Source organism: Schistocerca nitens, chromosome 2, assembly GCF_023898315.1.
Source record: "Schistocerca nitens isolate TAMUIC-IGC-003100 chromosome 2, iqSchNite1.1, whole genome shotgun sequence".
NCBI classification, from domain to species: Eukaryota; Metazoa; Arthropoda; class Insecta; order Orthoptera; family Acrididae; genus Schistocerca; species Schistocerca nitens.
Window position 1 is genome coordinate 803,512,259 of NC_064615.1, and position 27,936 is coordinate 803,540,194.

The 27,936-nt window shown below is 41.2% G+C and overlaps 1 protein-coding gene across 1 annotated transcript in view; it reads right to left on the reverse strand.

Moving 5' to 3' along the window:
• LOC126234642 (sorting nexin-20) overlaps positions 1-27,936 on the reverse strand; it is a 76,299-nt gene that overhangs the window by 15,988 nt on the left and 32,375 nt on the right. The window contains exons 3-4 of the mRNA XM_049943371.1: positions 15,452-15,606; positions 15,154-15,313 (exon numbers count right to left, since the gene is read on the reverse strand). Coding sequence (XP_049799328.1) covers positions 15,154-15,313; positions 15,452-15,606 — 315 coding nt within the window. The remainder of the gene's footprint in view (positions 1-15,153; positions 15,314-15,451; positions 15,607-27,936) is intronic.

Consider the following 27,936-nt stretch of genomic DNA (forward strand, 5'->3'; position numbering starts at 1 on the left):
CAGTTTATCATGTCACCTAAAGGTATCATTCACGTTTATGTAAGACTAAAAGATTTTTTAAATCTTGGTTCGAAATTTAACAGAGACACACTATCACCGACCCATTGGTTTACTTTAAAAAAACTGTAACGTAAAGGTGGAATTTCAATCAAACGAAAGGTTGATTTGAACACTACAGTACCTGACTAAGCATGGTCTTATTGGAGATGGTATATCCCAGCCTTCATCCGACCACTGAACTGACTTGCCCAGACAGTTACAGGCAAACCTTCAGCTTCATGTGGACTCCAAATCACGTTAAAATTTTGCATTTTCACAATAAGAAACATTGCAAGAAAAGATGTGGTAAGTGACAGATCAAAATCAAAAGAATCACCAGAGATCAACCCAGACCTTTGGATTTGTAAACTGGCATTCAATCACTCATCCACATAAACCCAAGTAAAAATAGAGGCAACTCAATCCTTTAAATGGAATGATCAATTTAATTTTTTCCAAAGGTATTTGACAGCTCATGAAAAGCAGAGTGCAGTGATAGCAGATACCAATATTAAAAAAAAATGGGGGGGGGGTGCTTTATTTGAGTTCAAAACACACCATTAGGTGCACTGCAAACTATGATGCAGATGTAGACGTATCAGCAACACACAGTTTCAGACAAGTTAGTCTATGTTTACAAGGTGGTGAAGGTTGTTGTAGTGGTGGTGGTGGTGGTGGTGGTGGTGATGGTGGTGGTGGTGGTGGTGGTGGTGGCGGCGGTGGTGGTATGTAGCCTAGAGTGCTCTATAGCAATTTCATCAGTGCCCTTACTAAACTAACTGGAGATGATTGTGTCTTTTTTTTTTTAAATTATGCATTTTGCATTCAAAACTTACATCCCATATGAGGTTTCAGGATTGCTGTCATGATATTTCAACAGTGTTGTGTTGTCCTAATCATCATCATTTCATCTCCATCGATGCGCAAGTCGCCGAAGTGGCGTCAAATCGAAAGACTTGCACCAGGCGAACGGTCTACCCGACGGGAGGCCCTCGTCACACGTCTAACAGTCAACCAGATAGCCACCTTCAGGGGAGTTTTACACACTGTAAAAATGCTCGCCTGAAAATGACTGACTGGTTGACAGCCAAAATATCAATGGCAAGATGTCAACATCATACAACTGCAATTAAAAATCGTCACGGAATACGCATTATGCCAGGAAAACATCAAGATTCTCATTGTTTGTACTGTAATTGCAGAGCATTTGTGCGAAAAGGTCACTGCTACTGCATCAATTCTGCAATGCTGCCCAAACGGAAGGAAGAGGGTGTTGAAGAAAACATGTTGAGCATATTAGTTATGAACATGGATAGAGAGCACTAACTGTGGCTGTGAACTTGTAAATGTTGCAGTAACATTAGGGAATATGTGGGATTAGGGGTATAGAGCAGTGGACCATGGCTACTGCTCAGTTAACTGACAGACATAAATCCAGGCTCATTACAAATGATTAAAAATGTCATTGTGAGAACAAAAAGAATGTACACATTATGAAAAACGAAACTGGACTGTTACACACCAAAGTACTCCCAAAATAAAGGACACATATGGGGAAGCTTGTCATGAATGTTTATGCTTTTCAGAGAGAGTGCACGGTTAGGCTTTATTATAGCAAAATTAGCAGGAGAAAATGAAGTGAGGGGATACTCTAACGTGGCAGTATCGATTTTTGAGGCCAATATCATAAGGAAACTTTAAGTATATTGTCTGACTAGATGAATTACAAGTAAATGCAAGCAATATACACTATCGTTCATTAATTTCAAAAACCCTAACAAAAACATACCAATAACACCATGGGTACAGATGACTAAACAAAGGAATAGTACAACATTGGCAAAAATGTCAGGTTTATGTGTCTGTTTTCATTACTGGGTGGTTAATTATAGTGCAGCTACTCACAGAGATCCTATGTGGGCTGTAATTATTGTATGACTATGAAACTTGGTAGACATGTTAATGCTCTAATGCAGAACCAATTTACACTGGAAAAAATCATACAATTTTGGCCACTAGGTGTAAATTTGGCACTGTAACTAGTTGTATGATGGTATGATATCCACACTGTCATCTGACAAGCCATAATGTGAGAGAACAGTATGGCTATCAAGAAGAGAGACCGCACACTGTTGGTGAATTGTTTTATGTGAACGGCAGCAATTACAATGCTGCATTGAGAGAATATCCCTAACTTGGAGGGAAAAAAAAGCACTCCGCCTTTAGGCCACGAGTGGCCTACCGGGACCACCTGACCGCCATGTCATCCTCAAGAAGGATGCAGATAGGAGGGCGTGTGGGGTCAGCACACCACTCTCCGAGTAGCTCCTCAATTGGCATCACGAGACTGAGTGCGCCCTGAAAAATTGCAACAGTGCATGGCGGCTGGAAGGTTACCCATCCACGTGCCGGCCACGCCCAACAGCGCTTTACTTCGGTGATCTCACGGGAACTGGTGTAGCCACTGCGGCAAGGCCGTTGCCATCACTAACTGAAAAGGTCTGAAAATGGGTCCAATGTTATTAAATGGTTTAAAGATGATGATAATGAAATTGGGAAACATGGTGAACTTGGTGTGGTACCTGGAAGAAGAAAGTGTCCTACCCTGGTGGAAGTTATTGGCAAGATTGCTATTTCTGTAACTGATCATGCAGCATGTGCCCCGGATAGTACTAGTGCTTGTGCAGTGTCACTATAATTGTCCATCCCACGGTCAACAGTATGGGAAGTTCTGTGTCCATATTACACTGGTACCCGTACAAGATGCAGATGGTACATCAACTGAAACCTCACGATCTGCAGCAACATTCTGAATTTGGTCTTCGGTTTCTGCAATGGATCAAAGTTGATGACATGCGGGCAGGCAGTATTCTACGGAGTGACAAGTCACATTTTACACTACTGAAAGCAGTGAATACACAGAACTGTTGAATTAGTGGTACTTTTAAACCAAGTGTTGTGCACAAAGAGCCACTGCACTTGCCGTATGCAACTTTGTGGTGTGGATTTACAAGAACCTCTATTCTTGATCTGTTAGTTTAAGAGAATGCACCTAGACAGCTTGTCATGGTACCGTGACATCTGCACATTATCAAGACCTCCTTGTACAGCATGTGATTCTTGCTTTGGAAGAACGCAAGTGTGTGGAAACCACTGTTTTCATGCAAGATGGGCAACACGTCATGTCACTCACCCACTGGAAGATCTGCTTAATGCAACCTTCAACTAACATGTCATCGCCAGAGATTTTCTGGATGCATGGCTTGTAAGATTGCCTGATCTGAAGCCATGTGACTTCTGGCTCTAGGGATATCTAAAAAAAACACATTTACAAGCGACACATTCGATCTCTGCCTGATCTGAAGGCCAGTATACAGGAACACATTGCTCAAATTCTACCTGAACTGTTGTGAACAACTGCTGATCATGTTTTTTATGGTTGTAGCATCTCGTCAAAGACCCCAGCACTCATACTGAACCAACTGTGCAAGTGGCAGTTAATAATAATCTACAAAGTTTTGCTGCAATATGATAATTACAGCCCACAGTGGACCTCTGCGGGTAGCTGCACTTTTTATTATAAACACCTGGTATGTGCTGTGTTCATACAAAATATAAGGTATGCCCAACTGAAACAGAGACCTTCACTGCAGCAGTAATCTCAGTGGATGTTTCAGCATTATGAGGTGGGGTGTGTGGCCAAGAAGACCTTCATGAGGCATCCTCCTTACAGCCCCGATATTGCCTCATGTGACTCGTAAATCTTCAGCCCTTTAAAATAATGTCTGAAAGGTCACAGGTGACAAGGAACCGCAGGACATTTTGAACAACTGAATAACTGTATATGCCAGCAAGCCAAGAGTTTCTACGCAGAAACCATCCACTCCCTTCGTACAGGCTGGAACTGCTGCATCCATATAAATGACATTTATGTACAGTTCTACTGTTCCAGATGGACTGTAATTACAATATTGTTAGTAAAATTTCTTTACATGCAACTGTAATCATCTTTTCATTTGGGCACACCTTATAGTTACCTCAACAAGTATATTTGTTTACTTTTATGACAAATCAGAGCACATTCCACCATTCCATTCTGTACTGCCCTGTTGTTTCCTGCAGTGCTATAGTGTCTGCAGTGTACTTCAAAGTATTGGTATATTATGTACTGTATGGTTGCGGCACTTCAGTTCCTTAGTGACAGCTGACAGTGGGCACACAGTTATTTGGGCTCCAATAATGGAGATATTTGTCTAGAAACGTGCTGCAATTGTAGCACTCAGACAAGCCGGTTTATCTATGCCCAAAATTGAGAAACACTGTGGTGTGTCTATAGGAGAATGCAATACACCCTTCACCGCCAGAAGATAACAGCTCACAACCAGGGTGACCTTGTAAAACAACTAAAAATGATGAGAAGTTCATCAGAAATGATGCAAAGTTCATCAGAATTACCAGTAAGAGAAATATGTTCAAAACAGCAGCATAAATTCATGCAGCTTTGGTAGAAATTAACAAGAAAAATATATATGTTGCAATGGTAAAAATTAAGGAGACCGATTTATGCTGCTTTGAAAGGATATGTGGCAGTGAGGAAACTCCTTATGAAGCATGTAAATAAAGAAGAGACTCAAATGAGCTAGTAAGTGGACACATGAAGAGTGAAAGAAAGTGTTATTCACAGATGAATCCAAATTTGAGATTTTTGGTACCAGGAGGAGAACATTTGTTCATAGATCAGAAGGAGAAAGGGTGGCCCTGCAGAGCATTCTACCTACAGTTAAACATGGTGGGTGTTCTATATGGTTTGGGAGTGTTTTGCAGGAGGTAGAGTTGGTGACATTGTGAAAGTAGAAGGGTGCATGGATTAGAAGCCCTACCACTGCATACTTAGTATCACACAAAACCTTACTGATTATGCTTAATAGGGAAAGGGTTCACATTACAACAGGATAATGAGCCAAAACATCACTTAGCATTCTGTAAGAAGTACATCGAATTAAAGGAGAAACAGAAGGCACTGAAAAATGTGGTGTGGCCATCCCAAAGGCCTGACTGTAACTCTGCTGAAATGGTCTGTGATGATGTGGACACACCTACCTGGAAAGTTCACATAACAAACAAGGAACATCTCTTGAAAGCTACAAATACCTATTGACTGCATGCCTCAAGTTTGTGAGGCAGTCATTAAATCCATGGAAGGACACTGATGAAAACATAATAAAACTTTTCTGGTTGTATTACATATGTGTACATGTACATAATTATATTTTTGAAGAAATAAAGTTTTGTTTTGTTCATATTTGAAATTTCAGATAGCAGTCATGGTTTATTGAAATTAATGAGTGGTACTGTATATAATAAAAGTTAAAACATGATACAGTAGCTGACACCATGCTCCTAGTCATCGAGGAATGTAACAGATTCTTCTCCGTTTATTTTCTTTGGCAGGGATCTGGGGAAAGCTGAGTGATGGGTGTTTATACAGGGTGAACATTAATAAAACCAACAAACTGCATGGATGTATTCCTTATAGACAATGGAGGAAAAAAGCTCCTATGAACAGATGTCTGGAAACGCATCGTTGCCACAGCAGATGGCACTGACAAATGGCAGTTCCTCTGACCACATGCCGTGTGTTTATTGTGTGTTGCAAGCTGTGTGATCGACGTAATAAACTGTAAGCAGCATAATGGTCCGGTATTCGTGTTGGGAACAAGCCAAGATGGTGTTTGTTTACGGCCAAGCAGATGGGAATGGGCGAGAGACAGGACGGCTATACCAAAACAAGTAGCCTCACAGACAACAACCGCATCACACAATGTTTCAAGCCTGGATCGTTTCAGACAGATGAACATGCAGGGAGGTGGCAGACTGTGCTTACACCAGATCTGGAGGATTGCGTTCTGCAGGATATTGAGACAAACCCTAGTACAAGCTCCACATCAGGCGTACATACAGTCCGCTGCCTCCTGTACATTTTTCTTGTCTGAAAGGACCCATGATCACACAAGCACCCAAAGAAGGCTCGAAATGTTGTGTGATGTGGTTGGTGTCTGTGAAGGTACTTGTTTTGGTATAGCCGTGCTGTCTCTCGACCATTTCCATCTGCTTGGCCGTACACAAACACCATCTTGGCTTGTTTCAGACATGAATATCAGGCAATTCTCCTGCTTACAGTACACTGCATTTACCACACACACTTGAATACACCAGGAACATAAGCCATGGAGTCAGAGGAACTTTCATTCGTCAGTGCCATCTGCCGTTGTAACAAAGCATTTCCAGACGCCTGTTCACAGAACCTTTTTTCCTCCATTTCCAGTCGGAATCCGTCCCTGCTTTCTGTCAGTTATATTAATGTTCACCCTGTATAGGCAAAAATTACTGAATACCATGAAGAAATGTACAATAACTCATATCAGTGGTAGCTTTGGGACTTCTTGAAGAAAAACCTTAAGTAAGCATTTCGTAACTTTAATGGACAATGTCTAATATCATTTGACACTTTTGGTAAGGTCCCTTGAGCTGCCACTTTTTAGCTGTCTATTGGCTACAATGAAATAAATATAGAAAGGTGAATTATGTGATCCTGTAGCAGCTGTATGTACAGGAACTTAACTGAAATGTTGCCATTTAGGTTCTGCCAACCAAACCATTGCCATTTTAACAGCATAAAGTTTATACGAGCTAAAATTAGAAGCTAAATGACCAAAGATCAACAAAGACATGCATTGGCACAAGCAGAACAATTGACAAGGGATGATGCAAACCAACACTCATCATATGACAGGCATACTGTTGTGAAACACATACAAAAATTATGGGAGAACAAATGCATAATGGAAAACAACATTAAGACCATCCTTATTCTGTGATGTTCTGATAATATTTTTAATGAGAACACAGACAACAGTGAAAACAGTTCACAATTCAATAAAACTGGCCTGCATTTTTTGATGGTACAATCCACACCAAACAAAACCTATGTATGGCAATCCCTGTTTTCATCACTGATGGAAAATATCTCTCAAATGTGTATGACAAAATTTTAGACATACATAGTAAGGAGCATTTTAAATGGGAAATGCATCTTTAAAATTTCAATAAAAAAACTGGATACACTTATTATGCTGCTAGAATTCTCAGTCAAAACACAAGTTGCTCATCAATGGTGACAAAGTACAATGGCAGTATGCAGGCACTATTGATAAACTGCATTATTTTTTTAGGGAATTCCACAATTTAAAAAGAAAGATACTAATCTTTACAAAAGAAATCACCATAAAAGAAGAAAACACCTTCACACATGGTTGTTCCTTTTATACGTAAACATAGTATGTATAAATGTGTGAAAACGAGGAGTGTATCATACTGGAGATACATTATGTAACAGTGTGGCTTCTTATTTACAACGCATACAACATTAAATATATTTAAAGTAAAATTAAAATAGTTCTTGCTTGACCACTGCTTCTACTATTTCTCTGAATTCCTGGAGCACCATATTATGTAAAACCTGATTTACCAAATATTGTAAAATATATTTTTGGGTATTATGTTACTTATACTTGATAGTAGTTTCTCTTACAACTACTGTAATTATAAAGTAATTGTCATACTTCACGTATCTCACACATACCAGCAATGTACTAAAAATGATTTACTGGGGCAAATAAGTACTTAAAATACATTTGCTTTTTCAGTCAAGGTGAAAACGTGTCAAGGAACAGATGACATTTTTGTTGATACTGACTGCAGCTGTCAGCTTCTCGGGCAAATGGTATCACAAGTTCAACAGAAATTTCACAGCATGCCTTTATACAACTTGCTTGTCCTTGGATACCACTACAACAAAATCAAAATTTTATGCCATAACTAACAGTTGATTTTGAGATTGTTATATCAAGAGGGAAATATAAATGTTGAAAGAACACTATAGCGTGATAATAAAGGACAGAAATTGTTTCACCTAACATCATATACCAAGTGAGGTGGAACAAAGATAAGACAAGACAAGTGAATCATATTTGTTAGGAATGAGATACAAATCATCCTCAGGTAATCCTGAGTTAGGTTTTCCAAGATTTCCCTAAATCAGTGCTGGCCACAGTGTGGAAAACTTCACATAGGCCATATGTGAGCCATGGCTTGGCCTGTCTTGACTTTGCTTACTCATTCCTGGAAGTACTGGTACAGCATAAGATTTCATCTAGTACTGTGGTGTGGCATTTTTTGTTAAACACAGCTCTCTTCAGTTCAGCAGAATTGGAGTTTCGGCACTGTTTACCCTTCGCTATTGGTTCATGTATGAAGGACATTCACAGGTCCAGAGCCTGATTGCACAAAAGGCGGCAGTCATGCGATTTGTCATCACAAGTCTTTAAAAATGAATAAGAATTACAAAAGAGACGGATGAAAATTCTCAATACATATTATGCAGCTGCAAAACAATGGGAACTGCGAATTTGCAATGAAAGGATACTATAGTTCAATTCTTTTATCTTGGCGGCTCGCGCATGCCCGCCTAGACACGGGAGATTGCTGCGTTGCCAGTTGCACACGACGCACGCGCCAAGAGAAGCAGCGCCATAGTATAGCATAGTTCGCAAGCTTACGTTTAGGAGGGAGCGCGCAGTTCATGAAGTAAAGCCACCACGGCAGTATTAACCCTTTCGCTGCTACAAAGACGTGCTCCATGCATTCCGCGCTGTGGGCGATTTTGTCACTGCACTGCTCGCCTGTGCAGACACATTGTGTTCCGACTGCTTTGACACTCTTTATCATTCGATTCCACAAAAACTATTTGGCTCAAAAATTAGATTTTTACCTATCTTCTTGACTGATACCTTCCCCCCATAAATGACTTAATTTTGTTTCGATGTCCAACGCAGTTATTATGCATCATTAAATATAGTAAACCATTGCACGAAATTTTGAAGAGTTTGCAGAGGTAAAGTCCATAGAGTATACTTTCCGGATGGTCGATTTTAGTTGCCACAATGTTGAGAATGAAATGTGGACAAGATACCTATATATTCCATTTAATTTAAGAACCACATAAGTGTCGTATGTAATATTGAGAAATATTCCACCTTTTGCGACTATAACAAAAGTTTTACTTACACTGGGCACGTTTTACTTTATTTTAAAGCACTTCAATCAATCAAAAGGAAGTAGACAAAATACATTAAACAAAACTGTGGACTTACAAAAACATTAGGACTTGAATATACCGTCTGTCAGTGAAGTGCTCAGAGCTATGTCAAATATAATTTTGTTTGTGGCACACACAAATAGCATTTATTTGCTAAAACACTGATGAGCCAACACAAACGTTGAATATTGTGCTACCGCAGCACAAAACTACGAAAGGTGACTTGGCAATGGAGGACACAAAATACAGTCCTCTTATGATGCTTCAAAAGAGAGAAACGCGTCTGGTCTAAATAAGTCGCTTATTACAGTTGCAGAAGAGGGATATATTTCAATACCATTGGTAAAACTGCGACTGTGGAGCAAAAACAAGAAATAGAACATGAATACCATTGTGTATGTGCCATACCTTTCACCGATGGAAGTGCTTTAAAATAAAGCCAAATGCGCCCTGTGTAAATAAAACTTTTATTACAGCTGTGAAAGACGGAATATTTCTCAATATTACATACGACACCTATGTGGTACTTAAATTAAATGAGATATTGTTATACAGTAAATATTATATGAAATTTAGGCATCTTGTCCACATTTCATTCTCAACATTGTGGCAACTAAAATCGACCATACGGAAAGTATACGCTATGGACTTTTACCACTGCAAACTCTTCAAAATTTCGTGCAATGGTTTACTACATTTAATGCTGCACATCAAAACAAAATTAAGTCATTTATGGGGGGAAGGTATCAGTCAAGAAGACGTGTAAAAATAAAATTTTTTGGCCAAATAGTTTTTGTGAAATTGAATGATAAGTGTGTCAAAGCAGTGGGAACACCATGTGTCTGCACAGGCGAGAAGTGCAGTGATGACAAAATCGCGCACAGCGCGGAATGCGGGGAGCACGTGTCTGCAGCAGCGAAAAAGTTAATGAAGAGGCAAAGCACTAGAAATTTCATTCAAACGAATAAAATTCGTGAAGTAAGGCACTCCAATATTGTTTTTAAATAAAGAAAATATGAAGCAACGCACAAGGTTTGAACTCATAACCTTTCACTCAGCAGCCCAACACCTTAACCGTTCCGCTACATCAGCTCATCGAACAGTGTAACTCCATAAGGACTCTTAACACCTCACACAACTACTTATAAACATTGTTGGTATGACTATGAATTACTCATTCTTCGTCGAAGTACAATAGGAAATAAACAATTACCGCTGTTCTTTATTGCGAAAAAGCAGTTCGTGAGATTGAAACAAACACCTTTCCTTGCTATCGCCTGAATTAGGAGTCTTATTGCTTGTTTGGTTTAATTAATTAATAGAATATGAAGCAATTGGTATAAAGAATGCTTTTTCCAAACTTTCTATAAAAGAAAGTCTGCTATCAAGACATTGCTTTTGTTCTATTACTTTCTTTATGACTGAACGTTTCTAAAACTGAAGACACTCGTCCGTGCTCTGCACTGCAGTCGAGATCTGGCAACGTCGTTCTCTGTTCATTGGCTGACTGTGTTTGTGACGTCAGATGCGCAGAACGAACCTAAACTCGGCCGCCAAGATATATGACGCGCACTTCAATACTATGAAGAAAGAATTTAAAGATTTACTTGACAATGAAAGAGCAGAAAATTACAACAATCAACACTTGAGATTCTTTGTTCTGTACATCAAAAAGCACTTTGTGCTAAATTTGCAGGCATTCAGACACGATGAAAAATGGTGGTATCACAACTGCATGCATTATTCCACTGTCAGTTGCAACATTTTCAGGAACTGAATGTATGGAGATTACATATTAATGCAAAGTTCATTGGTTAAGTCACGAGGCATGCCAGGAATGATTTTTCGATTGAAAACTCACTATTGTTGAATTCAGGAAGTACAAAGGACTGCAGAAACAAACATTATAACATCCATAATGCATTGCAGCCCTCGCAGTTTAAGTGGACTTGACAATGCACTCTCCACAGCATGACACTGCAAAGTGAGAAACAATTTCTTTCTGATTTGATGGTGACACATTTAAAAACAAAATTGCATTACAGAAGGAACACAATCCGATAAACACAGTCCAGCTCCCTATGCTCACTGTTGTTAAAGAAAATGTGAGGTTTGATGAACTGTGGCCTTAAATGAATTACAGAATAGTTTCCTAAATGTTTTGAGGACACTGTCAACTTTACATCTGTTTTCAAGACAATTTGTTGTGACAAATTCTCTCACGTTAGAATTTTCCAGGACACGTACGTTGAGAGTTTTCATGTCTCCATAATGAGGTTGCAACAGTGCTACAATATTCTGATTGATCGACTGCAAAACTAAATAGGTTATGATTACGTGGCCCATCTGAAAATCGTGAAATTGTCTGAGTCTGCGCGTATGCCAATAGTTTGCACCAGATAAAAATTATATTATACCTTCAGCAGAGCAAAAGTAATTAAGTAATACAGAAAATCTGTTTCGTTTATGATCTACTTGCTGCACAATGCGAGCTATAAAACCAAGTAGTATGCAGGGCATCTCAACTGGCATTTAAATGCACCACTTTCACAGTTTCTCCCTCTTCCCACTCCTTGGGTTCATACAGCAGTGTGACAGTGGGGGAAGTGTGCAACGAAACTGGGGGAGGGGAGGGGGGGGCTAAGAGGACCATGAATTTTGTGAATCATGCCGAGTGTCAATGATAATGAAGAGCCTGAAGCACCAAAATCCTCCTCCCAACCCCATCCTTACTCAAGTTCAATAACTGCTTCACCCTCTGACACTTGTACTTGCTCGAGTTTACAGTTTGGCTTGAACCCAGGGCCACATCAAATTCATCAAATGCTACAGAAGTGGTAAGCATTGTAAAATAAACAAAAGATTGAAAAAGACGTGGTCTATTAGGGAGTAATATACAATAGTATACAACAGAGATCCTAAAGAGATACTTTATTTTATGGACAATAAGGTGCACTTTTCTTTGAAAAATTATCTCAAAAATTCAGTTGCATATTATAAAATTAATATAAAAATGCCCAGTTTCTGATTTATAATTCCCACCACTCTAAAAAATGGCTATATATATTTGTTGCCATGGGAAACCTATCTCTATCTGGTAACAATGGATTCAATTGACAGCAGCACTGCACTGATGCAACCAACATGAGTTGCAGGGATTCATAAGCTTGCTAACACTTCTCTCTCCCGCCTCACAAATCCAGAACACTGTCTAGCCCATAATTCGTCATTGCAGTCTATCGTGCAAGTGAACTCTAATTTAAAGTGATTTGTGTTATCAGTAACAGTACAATATTTCTGTTAGTAGCTAGTTTCGCAATGGAAAAAAATAAAGGATATTCATGCAATGCAGGCTATAAATTAAAAGTAATGACATATGCAGAAGAACATGGAAACGGAGCAGCTGAATGGCATTTTGGCTCTCGGCCAAAATCTATTAAAGATTGACGGAAAAAAATGTGCAAGTAGAGGACTGAATGCAAAATGACCGAAACTAGAAAAATGACATACTGAAATGGGTTCAAGGACTCTGTCAAAAAAGCATTGGAATTAATACAAAAATGATTCAAGTACTTGCTCATAAGCTAGAGTTACAGGCGAACTTACAGACTGTAAGGGTTGAGTGGGCTGGAGCCACTGGTTTATCAAGCTTCATGGGCTTAGCATGCGGACCCAAACCAAATATCTCAGAAAATGCCACAAGGGTATGAAGAGAAATTGTTTTATTATTCAATATCGAAAGAAAACCAGTGTGGAGCTAGTTCAAATAAGTAATATGGACGAAACTCCTCTGACATTTGACGTGCTGAGTCATAAAACTATTGCTGTGAAATGTGCTAAAACTATAACTTTAAACAAGTGGACATGAAATAATGCACTACCCTGTTATCCTTTCATGCTGTGTTGACAGTATTAAACCTAATCCAATGATCATATTCAAGTGTAAAACAATGCCACACCTTCAGAAACACCATCAGGTGCTGTTGCTCATGTACATGACAAGGGTTGGACAGATGAGGCTGGTATGAAATATAGATTAACAGCGTGGGAGAGAAGTAGAGGTGCTTTACTGAGGAAGAGTTCTTTTCTTGTGCAAGACCAGGTCAGTAGTCAATTGAAAAAATCTGTGAAAGAGAAATTGGGACAGGGAAATACAGAGCTTGCTGTTATTCTGGCAGGACTTACTTCACAACTGCAACCTCTTGATGCTTCGATAAACAAACCATTTAAAGAAATTAATGGTGGATGAAACCCAACACGAATTCATGCCGAAGGGAGCTTTAAAACGACTTACAATCAAACAAGTGTATCAATGGATAAAACAGTCATGGTCTAGAGTGAGGGAAAACATTATTGCTAATCTTTCTTTCTAGAAGTGTGGCATAAGTAACACTCTTGATGGCATGAAAATCATCTTATATATGAAGAAGACAACAATGATGATGAAGAGAAAGAAGAAGAAGAAAGTTGACATGATGCTTTTTAGAGATTTTAAAGGTCAGTTCAGTTTTATAAACTTAAGATTTTTTTTAGTCTGGCTTTGTAATCTAACAATAAAAATGTTATTTATTAAGGTGAGTCTTATAGTTTCCTTAAATAGGTTAATAAACATACCTCCAAAATAGTTATTACTACACATTGAAGAAAATAAATAACTTTCTTTTGAATACAGTAACACAGTGTGGTGCATTAGCTTGAAAAATCCCACATCAAACAACAGCAACACTGATAAAATCTCTCTTCTGCATGTAATGTATCAGCAATAAAGTCTAATTTCTCAAACAGAAAATAAGAGAATAATTAAAAATTGTGGTAATGCTGATGCATTCATGCTGCAGTGTCCTTTTCCCCTGACTAGATTCTTTTTAGTATTTTATTTACAGTGTGTCTGTATGTGTGTGTGTGTGTGGGGGGGGGGGGTGCATGATAAATTTTTTCACACAAAACATATCTTTATAACAACAAAAATAATCAATTACTGATAATATAATGTAAATGGATAGATAAAAATCTACCCACCAAGTGGTGGCAGAGGACCATACACACAAAAAGGTTTTCTTTCCTTCTCATCCCATCCGGTGAGTCTTACCGGACTCATACCTGACCTGGGCTTCTAGGTGAGTTTTCTTAACTGTACCCCTTTCCCTAAACCTCTCCAGTCCTTTTCCTTCACCCCTCTTCCTTCCCATTCAACTCTTCTGCCAGAAGAAGGAGTCACTGTCTCCAATAGCTTGTAAAAGTTAAATCCTTTTGTGTGTGAAACATATCTTTAAGTAGAAGAGAAGACATTTCTTAAAAACACATGTATCTCACGAGATTAACATATTTGTAAGAATGTAATTATGGCTGTTAATCCATAAGTGGGCGCATTAAGTTTCATAATACAAGCAGGTGCACGGCGTACTCTGCACACACGTAAAGAATAGCTGTAGTCATACAAACATGTTTGAGCAAAACTACAGTTTAATCTTAGCTTAATTAAACAATGATAAAATGTACTTATACCATATGAGCTATATCTCAGTTTAATTAAACCATAATAAAATAAGCTTTTGTTGCATCACTCTGTTGCCGCATATAATTGTTCCTCCTCAGTAATAACCTCGGAACATTAAACAGTACAGTTTCATCAGATCCCTGCCAAACATTTATTTTATCACTATTGTCTCGTAGATAACTGCCCCATTGTGAGATTATGCTGCTGAGTCATTTTCTTGCATGGATCGTAAATTTTTTCTCACCTAGCTCACTGTTTATTTTATGTTACTTCTGCTCACTTGGACATATGACAACACAACTCATCTCTGTATTGGCTGAAGCTATGACAAAGCCATACACAAGGATTGACAATTGTAAAACAACAATGGAATGATGTAAGACAATGTTACTTGTGGTTGGTGCACTATGTACATAGGCATGCCCACTTGACGGTTAAGATTGTAAACACATATCATTACCTGTCAAGACCTTTCTGGGGAAAGGGATGCCTGTCATTAACGCTGGAAAGTTTCGCCGCAATCCATCATAAAGTTCAAGGAAATCTGTGTAACGTCGCTCGATGACAGCAGGGTTTGGATCAGGTTGTACACCATCCTTACGAATCATTAATGTGTATGCCTTCAGCAGATAACAAAAGTAGTAATATTAGATTGACAGTTGAGTAACAACTACAGGACAAACAATTACAATGGTGATCGGGATTGGAACTCACATTTTTTATGAAGTAAAAAGCTAAACTATAATTCTGAAACTCACCACATGTTTCTTTTCATTTTCTTTTTCTACTGTCCTCGCAGACACTATTTCAAACTTGAGAACAGGCTCTGCAAAAATGGCTGCATCATCCGCTTCATTTTCCTCGGTTGAATTGTGATTGCTAATAACACCTCGTTTCACCTTGGACCACGACTCTAAAATAAATTATCAATACATAACTTTTACTGCCATTACACAAATCTGACCCAGTCAGTGTATATGCTTTTCTTTTCTTTACAAAAAATAATAATAAAAAATTAAAGATAATTTTTAAATGGGGGAGGGTGTACAAAGAGTTTGGGGAAGAAGTTCGTTAGTAAACAGCCTTTGATTTATGGCACTCCTTAACATCTGCCTGTTATACAGTCCCAAGAACATATTCAGAGTTAAATATAATATGTATCTCCACACACGAAATCTTCTCTCCAAATAGTAGAACAGGTTCAGAAAACATCATTCATGTGAAATGCAGCTGATATATTTAACACAATGGTTTGCAAATTACAGATGCAGAGAAACTGGCAGATGCCACATTACCACATTTCCAAAAGGCACTGGGCATCACATGGACAGAGACAAAGATGGGCATTTGAGCTGTTTTGCAGATCAGTTTTACAGTGATACTGGTAATGAGATGAATTAATACTGTCACTATATAGCATTGTGTCAATAGCAGCATCATAATAGAGTGATTGGTGCATATTGTTTGAGCATGCCACACTGTCCGCTACCACCATGAAGCAGTCCTTATCAGTTGCTCCCAGAGTACTGGTTCTTCATAATTTACTGTCCCAGTGAAGACAATAATTGAATCGAATACCGCACTGCCTCTCTATTGGAAAGCACCTAAAACTCCATTTAAAAAAAGATCTAGTGAAAAGGAACAAGTCAAAGTTTCCTGTCAATTCTGTGTTGCATGAAACTTGTGATGAAAAGAATTAGTTTGAGGTGACTGCACCTACATCAGTATTTAGGCCAGGGTTGCTTTCCTCCGGGTCTCGTAACAGGGGAACTGCTGTACTGTGTTATCCACAGTGTGCTTTATTTTTTTGTGACAGCTCTACTGGCTATTGGATTACATTGCAATTTCAAAAGAATGTTGATATGATTGTGGAAAGAAAGGGAAACTTAATAAAGTTAGTTTTCTGTAGTGCAAGGAGTGGCTCTCTGCTGTTGCCCATTGACATATTTTATATGAGTGTGCTGAATGAGGTGTAGTTTACTGTGACAGTTGATAGCCTCATGAGGGATATCTGTTGTGCTCATCTCATTAGTAACACTTATATCTGAGGCTGTTAGCATACCCTGTTGGGCTCTGGTGGCTGGCACCAAGGCTGGACCAAGCCTATAGTTATCTGCTCTGTTCAGATTATTTGGGAGAGATATTTGATGGAGGTAGTAGAATAGATACCCCATGTAACTTCAGAGGTGCCAGCTTTGCGTCAAAGATGCTGAGTGGACCACAGCAACTGTTAATGGCAGTCAAAAGCAATTAAAATTTCACAACCCTCAACATTGCTGGCCACTATAAACAGTGAAACATTACCCAAAATCTGACTTAGCAAAATATTAGAGAATATAAACCACACAACAGCTAAAAAAAAAAGGCATAACTCCACTTTGTCTAGCCAGACCGCACTCACAGGACGTAGCTGCCTATTCATCTCCACTTCAGTATGAGTGTCACTGTCGTTGAGAATAAAGGTTTTTGACACAACTGCTGGTGTTCCTGTTGAGCGGCTGCACTGCAGCTTCCTTTTCAAGCTTTTGGACCCTGTTCTCCACCACTCGAAACAAGTGGGCACGGAGCAACTGTATCATCTTGACTGACAGAGAACAGTATCTCACCACCTCTGGTAGCAATCTTTACAAACCTCACATCTACATTTGGTGGCATAAATGGAATAACACAAGTGGAGGTAGAACTTGTATCCTTCTGACACCTGCTACAGGTGAATTCAAAAGTAATAGTGCCAATGGTCAGCTTAGACTCCTCATCACCTGATGGCAGCAACAAAACCAACAACGGTCATGCATTGGGAAGCAACCAGGCTGTGGAATGCACTACACCATTATGATTAAATGGCAACCTGAGGATATCATTACTACTCACAGGTTCCTCAAGTTTCTTTTGTCCACTTTCCCTTCCTTGCAGACATTCCACAGGCAAATAGGCTAGGAATAAAAGCGCAAATGTATTTCGAGGGCAAGAGCCAAGGCATGAGCTTGTGAAACCTGTAACATGCGCTCAGCATAGCCTACCAGGTCATGCAGTTTCTTGTACACAGTCACACAAAGTAATGTGTTTTACTTCTCGATGGAAGGGGCATTATGAAGGGACAGTACAAAAAGAGTGTGCTTGGCCAAACCAAGCTTCTGGGCAAATACAGACAAGCATAAGCTACATTTGACAATGGTGGAATTGTCCTTCATTCCACTTAAGCTGAAATTGCTTTGGACAACATGTGACTTCTAAGTTCAAGAGTCCTCCATCAATCTCCTTCAGTATATTTTTCTTTTCATAAACTATATCTGCTCTGTTCAGATTATTTGGGAGAGATATTTGATGGAGGTAGTAGAATAGATACCCCATGTAACTTCAGAGGTGCCAGCTTTGCGTCAAAGATGCTGAGTGGACCACAGCAACTGTTAATGGCAGTCAAAAGCAATTAAAATTTCACAACCCCCCACATGTGCAGTTAATACCTTCTACAGTGACATACATTTTGACATGCGTTAAACCATAGTTTGGTGGAAAGTTAACTGCCTCTAATGGCACAGAGCAAGATAGGACAAATGTCACTCCTCAAACTTCCAAGGATAATACTGAAGCTCCAGCTTCAAGAAAATGAATCACTTAATCTGATTCAATTTAAAGTTTGGTCAAAAGTACGCCCTTGAATACCAAACCCACTGGTTACTGGAATTTTCACTGATATAGTGTCCATCTTATTCCATTGCATGAGCACAGAAAACAAGAACCTGAGTACAAGATGTATGATATTCACAAGAAGTATATCTCAGACTTTCTCCATTGTTCAAAGGAATCTGTTCATATGAGTAAGTAGTGACCTATGTATGAGGGCTATCCACAAAGTACATTACGTTTTCGTTTGTGTCTGTTAGGGGCGGGGCTAGCGCGGCCATCTTGGTGTCATGGCTTTCCGCCGCTCAGTCGGCATCCTTCCGTGCTAGTGAGAGGTTCGTGCTGTACTCCGTTGAGTTACTGTGACAGTCTGAAATGTCAGCGTTAATTGAAAATGCCGCGAAGTCTGACTGCAAAAAACTGTACACCGATAGAAATCTATCGGCAGCTTTGTGAAGTGTATGGGGACAACATAATCACTGAAGGTGGAGTGCGTCAATGGGTCATAAAATTTAAAAATGGCCGAACTAACGTTCACGACGAAGAGCGAAGTGGAAGACCCAGCATAGTGACTGCCGAACTTGTCGAAAAAGTCGATGCCGTGGTTCGTGAAAACCGTAATTTCACAATAATGGAACTCTCTATGAGTTTTCCACAAATTTCACGAAGTTTGTTGCACAAAATCATTACCGAAAAGCTTGGTTACCACAAGTTTTGTGCAAGATGGAAACCAAAAATCTTGACAGAGATTCACAAAAATCAGCGAATGGCTGCAGCGTTAACGTTTTTGGACGCTTACGAGAAAGATGGCGACTCATTACTCGATCGCATCGTTACTGGTGACGAAGCATGGGTTAAGCATGTGAACTGCGAGACAAAATTGCAGTCAATACAGTGGGGGCACACAAATTCCCCCCAAAAACCCAAGAAATGCATGCAGACAATGTCGGCAAGGAAGATGATGGCGACTGTCTTTGGGACACAAAAGGTGTGATTTTTGTGGATTTCCTGGAAAGAGGCACTACAATAAACTCTCAAAGGTACTGCCAAACTCTGCACACCCTCAGAAGAGCAATACAAAACAAGCGCAGGGGAAAGTTGGGCTCAAAGATCTTGCTGATTCATGACAACGCCCGGCCCCACACGGCAAATGCCACTCGTGAAGTTCTCGAATCTTTTAAGTGGGAGTTGTTTCCTCATCCGCCGTACAGTCCCGACCTGGCACCATGCAACTTACGCTTATTCCCAGCAATGAAGAAGTGGTTGGCTATGCAGCGTTTTGATGACAACGCACAGCTTCAAGAAGAGGTAACCACGTGGTTGAAGGCGCAGGCAGCCGAATTTTACGACGAAGGAATTTCCAAGCTCGTCCATCGCTACGATAAGTGCCTTAATTTAAATGGCAACTATGTAGAAAAGTAGTATTTAAGTGTGGCTTTCATCTGTATATAATAAAAAAAAATTCCAATACTTTATTTATTTTTAATTCCAAAACGTAATGTACTTTGTGGATAGCCCTCGTAGTTTCATGTCACAATGTGTTAGGCAGTAAATCCTTCCCATCACTTGGGCAGCACCTATTCATCCCAGCTGAAGGCTTTATCAGTTGATAGTTCACATGAAAAAGTACTGAAGTTAGTATGAGTCTTTTGCTTTTGAAAGCATGGTGATGATCTACTTGAAATGGCCAAAAGCTGTGATGATGAAGAACTGAGAACTGAAGTTTTTCCTCCATTCTTTACAATGAACCAAGAGCAAAGCAAAAATGTAAAAGTAAAGGATGTCCACGAACCCAATGCACTTTTATTTTCATGTACTGTATTAAATAAAACACACACACACACACACACACACACACACACACACACACACACTTGACAGTTTGTTTGCTATCTAATGAATTCATAAAAGAATGCTTATTATATCACTTGAAGCCAGTTCCACATCTAAAAATTGGTTCAGAAGGGCACATGCTTGATTCTGAATTTGAATTTATGAATGTACTAAATTGTTCAGAAAAGCTATTTCTATTAAATCTCTCTAAAGAATTCCAACTGATGACGTTACTACTGAACAGTTGGTTATTGACTTAGTTGGGCCTCCATTGGACTGTTTATTATGTGAGATTCTTAAACTAGAAGCACACAGAATGCAACTTCAAAAACGTTAAAAACATATGTTGTGACAGAGCACAGAGAAACTGTGTGACTGTGAAACTGTTGCATTCATTTGTTGCAGCTTATGTGACAAACTACATTTTCCCCAAGGTTGAAAATACTGCTACAGTTGTAAGGTTCTTTTATATAGAATACAACTGGTTTCGGGTTCTTATATGCCCATCTTCAGGTGTCGTACTGAAAATAGCAACAGATGGGAGACATTTTTTTTACAAGCAGCTATACACACAAAAAACAAAACAAAAATTCCATACAAAAATTTAAAATCCACCGGTTGGGCTTGGTGCTGTAAAACCTAAGTCAATGCCAAAGTGACACCAGACAGTACTATGGACGACTGCCTGGGTAAAGAAATATGCAAAGAATACCAGAACACTTATACTTGGTGCTGTGACCCCGAGCGCCGCGGTGTACAAGACTCTGTGTGCTACCAGTGAGCGCAGAGCATGAAGTGGCGCACATGAAGGAGGAAGCAAACTGGTAAACCAGAGTGGCAAAAGTACTGCCATCTGTTGCAGGAAGAACGCAGGGCCGCTAGCCAGGCCATTCACAATCTGAATTAGTGATTCACATTTAAAATGAAACATGAAAAAAAGAAAAAAAACATTATTTAGGAGTCACATGAAAAAAAGTTAAAGCCTCGATTGGTTGTCGACTTTTAGTTAGCAGGTTTTAAACTGACCCCACTTTTGATGTGGCCTTGCTCCTCGGAGTATGGGACCTCATCAACATTGGTGTTATTACTACTAGCTATTAATTGGCATACTAGTTTTTAACAATGTGGGCTGTAAGGTTTTGCTACTTTCCATTTCATTTTGGAGCTTACAAACAGGAGTGACACTTGTGTATGTTCTTTTAACTAATGGCTGTGGTGTGTCTATATATATATATATATATATATATATATATATATATATATACTGCTGGCCACCGTAAATGCAACACCAAGAAAGACAAGAGGTAGCACAACAAAATTTATTTTGTAGATAACATGTTGACCAAGTATCAGATGATTACGTGTACAGACGTCTGTGACATGTGGTTCCTGCCAGAATCAGTAGCCAGAGTAGCCTCCATTGTTGGAGATCACCGCTGCCACACGTCTCGGCATTGAGACAAAGAGACGTTGGATGTGTTCCTGGGGTACAGCAGCCCAAGCAGCTTCAACACGTTGCAAAAGATCATCTGGTGTGGCAACTGGGGATGTAATCTGGGTCACTCGTTGAGCAACCATGGACCACATGTTTTCTATCGGCGAAAGATCCGGAGAGCGAGCCGGCCAGGGAAGCAATTCAATCTGGTTATTGACGAAGAACCTTTGGACAATGCGTGCCACGTGTGGTCGCGCATTATCCTGTTGAAATATAGCTGTGGCCGAGCCCTGAAGGTAAGGAAGGACAACTGGCTCCAGCACCTCGGATATGTAGCGCTGGCTATTTAAAGTACCGGCAATGTGTACTAGAGGCGTGCGAGAGTAATATCCAATACCGCCCCATACCATAATACCCGGTGCAAGACCAGAGTGGCGGTGCATAATGCAGCTGTCCAGCATCCTCTCTCCACGGTGTCTCCACACTCGAATCCGACCATCGTGGTGCTGCAGACAGAAGCGTGCCTCGTCAGTAGAGACAACGTCATTCCATTCTGCCGTCCACATCCGTCTGTCATCACACCATTGGCGACGGAGACGTCTGTGGTTCTGCATCAATGGTAGACGAAGCAATGGACGTCTTGCGGACAGACCACTCTGCTGTAAACGGCGTCGAATGGTACGCGCAGACACTGGATGATGCGTTACAGACGCAATGTGCTGTGCTATGTTTCGGGATGTCACTGAGCGATCCGTCACTGCCATGCGCACAATTTGCCTATCAGCACGTGCAGTGGTGCACTGAGGTGAATGCGATCGACCACGTCGGTCCGTCGTACCCTCCTGCATCCAACGGTCACATATCCGCATTACAGTTGTTTGGTTTCGTCCAACACGACTAGCGATTACTCTGTATGATAATCCACAATCTCGGTAAGCCACTATCCTTCCTCTGTCGAACTCGGATACTTGATCAAAAGATGTTCGCTGTTGTCTACGAGGCATAACTGATCGTCTTGTGAAACAACCACAAGGTAAACACACGTGCCGAACGTACACTCGTCGAAATCGCCAAGCCTTAAATGGCGCTATGAGGTGGCGCCACAGGCGCGCGTGATGTGCATCTGCGCTGAAATTCTAATCAGTTGCATACCTCATCGCTGCAAACTCATGGTGTAAATTTCACTTGATTCGGATGCTTCCTTCAGGGTGTTGCATTTACGGTGGCCAGGTGTGTGTCTATATATATATATATATATATATATATATATATATATATATATATATATATATATATATATATATATATGGTTATAATAGAGGGAAACATTCCACATAGGAAAAATATATCTAAAAACAAAGATGATGTGACTTACCAGATGAAAGTGCTGGCAGGTCGACAGACACACAAACAAACACAAACATACACACAAAATTCAAGCTTTCGCAACAAACTGTTGCCTCATCAGGAAAGAGGGAAGGAGAGGGAAAGACGAAAGGATGTGGGTTTTAAGGGAGAGGGTAAGGAGTCATTCCAATCCTGGGAGCGGAAAGACTTACCTCAGGGGGAAAAAAGGACGGGTATACACTCGCACACACACACACATATCCATCCACACATATACAGACACAAGCAGACATATTTAAAGACAAAGAGTTTGGGCAGAGATGTCAGTCGAGGCAGAAGTGAAGAGGCAAAGATGTTATTGAATGACAGGTGAGGTATGAGTGGCGGCAACTTGAAATTAGCGGAGATTGAGGCCTGGTGGGTAACGGGAAGAGAGGATATATTGAAGAGCAAGTTCCCATCTCCGGAGTTCGGATAGGTTGGTGTTGGTGGGAAGTATCCAGATAACCCGGATGGTGTAACACTGTGCCAAGATGTGCTGGCCGTGCACCAAGGCATGTTTAGCCACAGGGTGATCCTCATTACCAACAAACACTGTCTACCTGTGTCCATTCATGCGAATGGACAGTTTGTTGCTGGTCATTCCCACATAGAATGCATCACAGTGTAGGCAGGTCAGTTGGTAAATCACGTGGGTGCTTTCACACGTGGCTCTGCCTTTGATCATGTACACCTTCCGGGTTACAGGACTGGAGTAGGTGGTGGTGGGAGGGTGCATGGGACAGGTTTTACACCGGGGGCGGTTACAAGGATAGGAGCCAGAGGGTAGGGAAGGTGGTTTGGGGATTTCATAAGGATGAACTAACAGGTTACGAAGGTTAGGTGGACGGCGGAAAGACACTCTTGGTGGAGTGGGGAGGATTTCATGAAGGATGGATCTCATTACAGGGCAGGACTTGAGGAAGTCGTATCCCTGCTGGAGAGCCACATTCAGAGTCTGGTCCAGTCCGTGACAGGATACTTTCCGGGACAAATCTGCTCCAGTACGGAATCCCTGAACCATTACACCAACAACCTGACAACAGCTTTCGCATCCCGCAACTACCCTCCCGAACTGGTACAGAAGCAAATAATCAGAGCCACTTCCTCATCCCCTCAAACCCAGAACCTCCCACAGAAGAACCACAAAAGTGCCTCTCCTTGTTGGTAATGAGGATCACCCTGTGGCTAAACATGCCTTGGTGCACGGCCAGCACATCTTGGCACAGTGTTACACCGTCCGGGTTATCTGGATACTTCCCACCAACACCAACCTATCCGAACTCCGGAGATGGGAACTTGCTCTTCAATATATCCTCTCTTCCCGTTACCCACCAGGCCTCAATCTCCGCTAATTTCAAGTTGCCGCCACTCATACCTCACCTGTCATTCAACAACATCTTTGCCTCTGCACTTCTGCCTCGACTGACATCTCTGCCCAAACTCTTTGTCTTTAAATATGTCTGCTTGTGTCTGTATATGTGTGGATGGATATGTGTGTGTGTGCGAGTGTATACCCGTCCTTTTTTCCCCCTGAGGTAAGTCTTTCCGCTCCCGGGATTGGAATGACTCCTTACCCTCTCCCTTAAAACCCACACCCTTTCGTCTTTCCCTCTCCTTCCCTCTTTCCTGATGAGGCAACAGTTTGTTGCGAAAGCTTGAATTTTGTGTGTTTGTTTGTGTTAGTTTGTGTGTCTATCGACCTGCCAGCGCTTCGTGTGGTAAGTCACAGCATCTTTGTTTTTAGATATATTTTTCCCACGTGGAATGTTTCCCTCTATTATATTCATATCATTAATTTGAACCCAACAATTACGTTTGTTATTGTCACTGTTGCATTTTGAAATCTTTTCTGTCGTCTTATTTTCTCTTTCTGTTTTTGCCAGTAGTTTCACTTTGTATTCACCTTCTCCTTTTTACCGTAATCCACTATACTATTTTATCCCGCCTACATATACTCAATAATACGTAACCCACCTCCATACCATAACCAACTACCGCTGCTATAAAATCCACCGTTTCTAGTTCACAAACAGTTCCTTTCACCTATTAAACAACCATTTCGGCTAGTTCTAATAATTTTCGCTTTATTTCCATTTCTGTTTTTCCCACATCACTGATAATTTTTAGCCGCTTCGCACAGGTTTTAACGTCATTATTTCTTCGACAGACAATTGTTAGCTTCACTTTAATAATCGGCCACCACAAAACCACTCCTTTTAATACATTTACACGCAGTTTTTTCGAAATTTTCCCGAATTTCTCCGTCCTTTAACGTGTTTTGGCGGCAACACAACCACCTAACCTTTGTGCACATCGTTGTCTACCAACCCAAGTCCAACATAGCCCAGCTGTAACCAACACTTTTTCGCCTTTTTTCACACCAGATCTCCAGTTACTTTCCAGTTCACCTTTATCTATCCCCATATATTTCTATTTTCGTTTTCATATCAGCATCATGTTACACTTTCCACCTTCTAATACCATGTCAACCTCACAACACCCCCACAACGACCCCATTAAGTTTTATTTACATTCCCTCCGCAAACATGCCTTCGCCCTAGCCAGATTACGCTCCCATATTCTATTTTCTCAGGCTGGTCTGACATTTGGCATTACCCCCAAAGGCCTCACACTTAAAGTTCCCATCTCTGGCTGCAACCCTTCTTTCCATCTGTCCCTATACCAGTTCCAAACTGAACAATCCATTGCCCTCACCCACCTAATCCTTCACCTACACATCAACTCAGCCAATGAACACACCCGTCAACTCCTATCCTTAATAAAAGTCCTCAATCTTTCCTCTCCCACATCCACACCGGCTGTTGAGAGCATCCTCCTACAGGCCAGCCGCAAATTAGAACAGCATGCCACCCTCCACCTCAAAAAACTTTCCAATCTCCTGGTTTCCCACCTCCAGAAAGGCAACTCACTCACCCTTCACAACCTTTCCAGCAAACCTCAACCTCCTCTCATTGCACACAAACCCAGTCTCTCCCATCTACTCAATCTCCCACTTCCAGCTCCACTCCCTCCAAAACCTCAAAATTTCAATCAACACAATCTGGAACCACAACACCCTAATTCAGTAGTTAACCTTTCCTCCAAACCTCTCTCCCAGTCCGAAACCTCTGTCCTATCCAAAGGCCTCACCTTCAGCCCCACTCCCAGATTCAACCAAACAGCCCCCGTCAAAGATTTACTGTCCTACACTCGTACTCTCTGCTGGAAATATCACTTTGCCATGAAGAAAAATGATCCTAATCCTACCCCTAATGATCCAACTCCCCAAGACACTATCCAAATTGAACCCTGCCCGGAACAGTTCTGTCCTCCATCACAGCGGGACCCACCTCCTCTTCCTCAAAATCATCCTCTCCAAACCTTCCAGGAATTTCTGACTTCCAGCCTTGCCTCTCAATCCTTCTTAAAAAACTTAATCCTACTCCCAACATCACCACTGCTGAAGCCCAGGCTACCCGTGATCTGAAGGCTGACCAATCCATCGTCATTCTTCCGGCGGACAAGGGTTCCACGACCGTAGTACTTGATCGTCGGGACTGCGTCAGCTTTCAGACAACACCACATACAAAGTTTGCCAAGGTAATCCCATTCCTGATGTCCAGGCGGAGCTTCAAGGAATCCTCAGAACCTTAGGCCCCCTGCAAAACCTTTCACCTGACTCCATCAACCTCCTGACCCCACCGACACCCCGCGCCCCTACCTTCTACCTTCTTCCTAAAATTCACAAACCCAATCATCCCGGCCGCCCCATTGTAGCTGGTTACCAAGCACCCACAGAACGTATCTCTGCCTACGTAGATCAACACCTTCAGCCCATTACATGCAGTCTCCCATCCTTCATCAAAGACATCAACCACTTTCTCGAACGCCTGGAATCCTTACCCAATCTGTTACCCCCGGAAATCATCCTTGTAAACATTGATGCAACTTCCTTATACAAAAATATTCTGCACGTCCAGGGCCTCGCTGCGATGGAGCACTTCCTTTCACGCCGATCACCTGCCACCCTACCTAAAACCTCTTTCCTCATTACCTTAGCCAGCTTCATCCTGACCCACAACTTCTTCATTTTTGAAGGCCAGACGTACCAACAATTAAAGGGAACAGCCATGGGTACCAGGATGGCCCCTTCAAACGCCAACCTATTCATGGGTCGCTTAGAGGAAGCCTTCTTGGTTACCCAGGTCTGCCAACCCAAAGTTTGGTACAGATTTATTGATGACATCTTCATGATCTGGACTCACAGTGAAGAAGAACTCCAGAATTTCCTCTCCAACCTCAACTCCTTTGGTTCCATCAGATTCACGTGGTCCTACTCCAAATCCCATGCCACTTACCTTGATGTTGACCTCCATCTGTCCAATGGCCAGCTTCACACGTCCGTCCACATCAAACCAACCAACAAGCAACAGTACCTCCATTATGACAGCTGCCACCTATTCCACATCAAACGGTCCCTTCCCTACAGCCTAGGTCTTCATGGCAAACGAATCTGCTCCAGTCCGGAATCCCTGAACCATTACACCATAGCCTGACAACAGCTTTCGCATCCCGCAACTACCCTCCCGAACTGGTACAGAAGCAAAAAACCAGAGCCACTTCCTCATCCCCTCAAACCCAGAACCTCCCACAGAAGAACCACAAAAGTGCCCCACTTGTGACAGGATACTTTCCGGGACTGGACCAGACTCTGAATGTGGCTCTCCAGCAGGGATACGACTTCCTCAAGTCCTGCCCTGTAATGAGATCCATCCTTCATGAAATCCTCCCCACTCCACCAAGAGTGTCTTTCCGCCGTCCACCTAACCTTCGTAACCTGTTAGTTCATCCCTATGAAATCCCCAAACCACCTTCCCTACCCTCTGGCTCCTACCCTTGTAACCGTCCCCGGTGTAAAACCTGTCCCATGCACCCTCCCACCACCACCTACTCCAGTCCTGT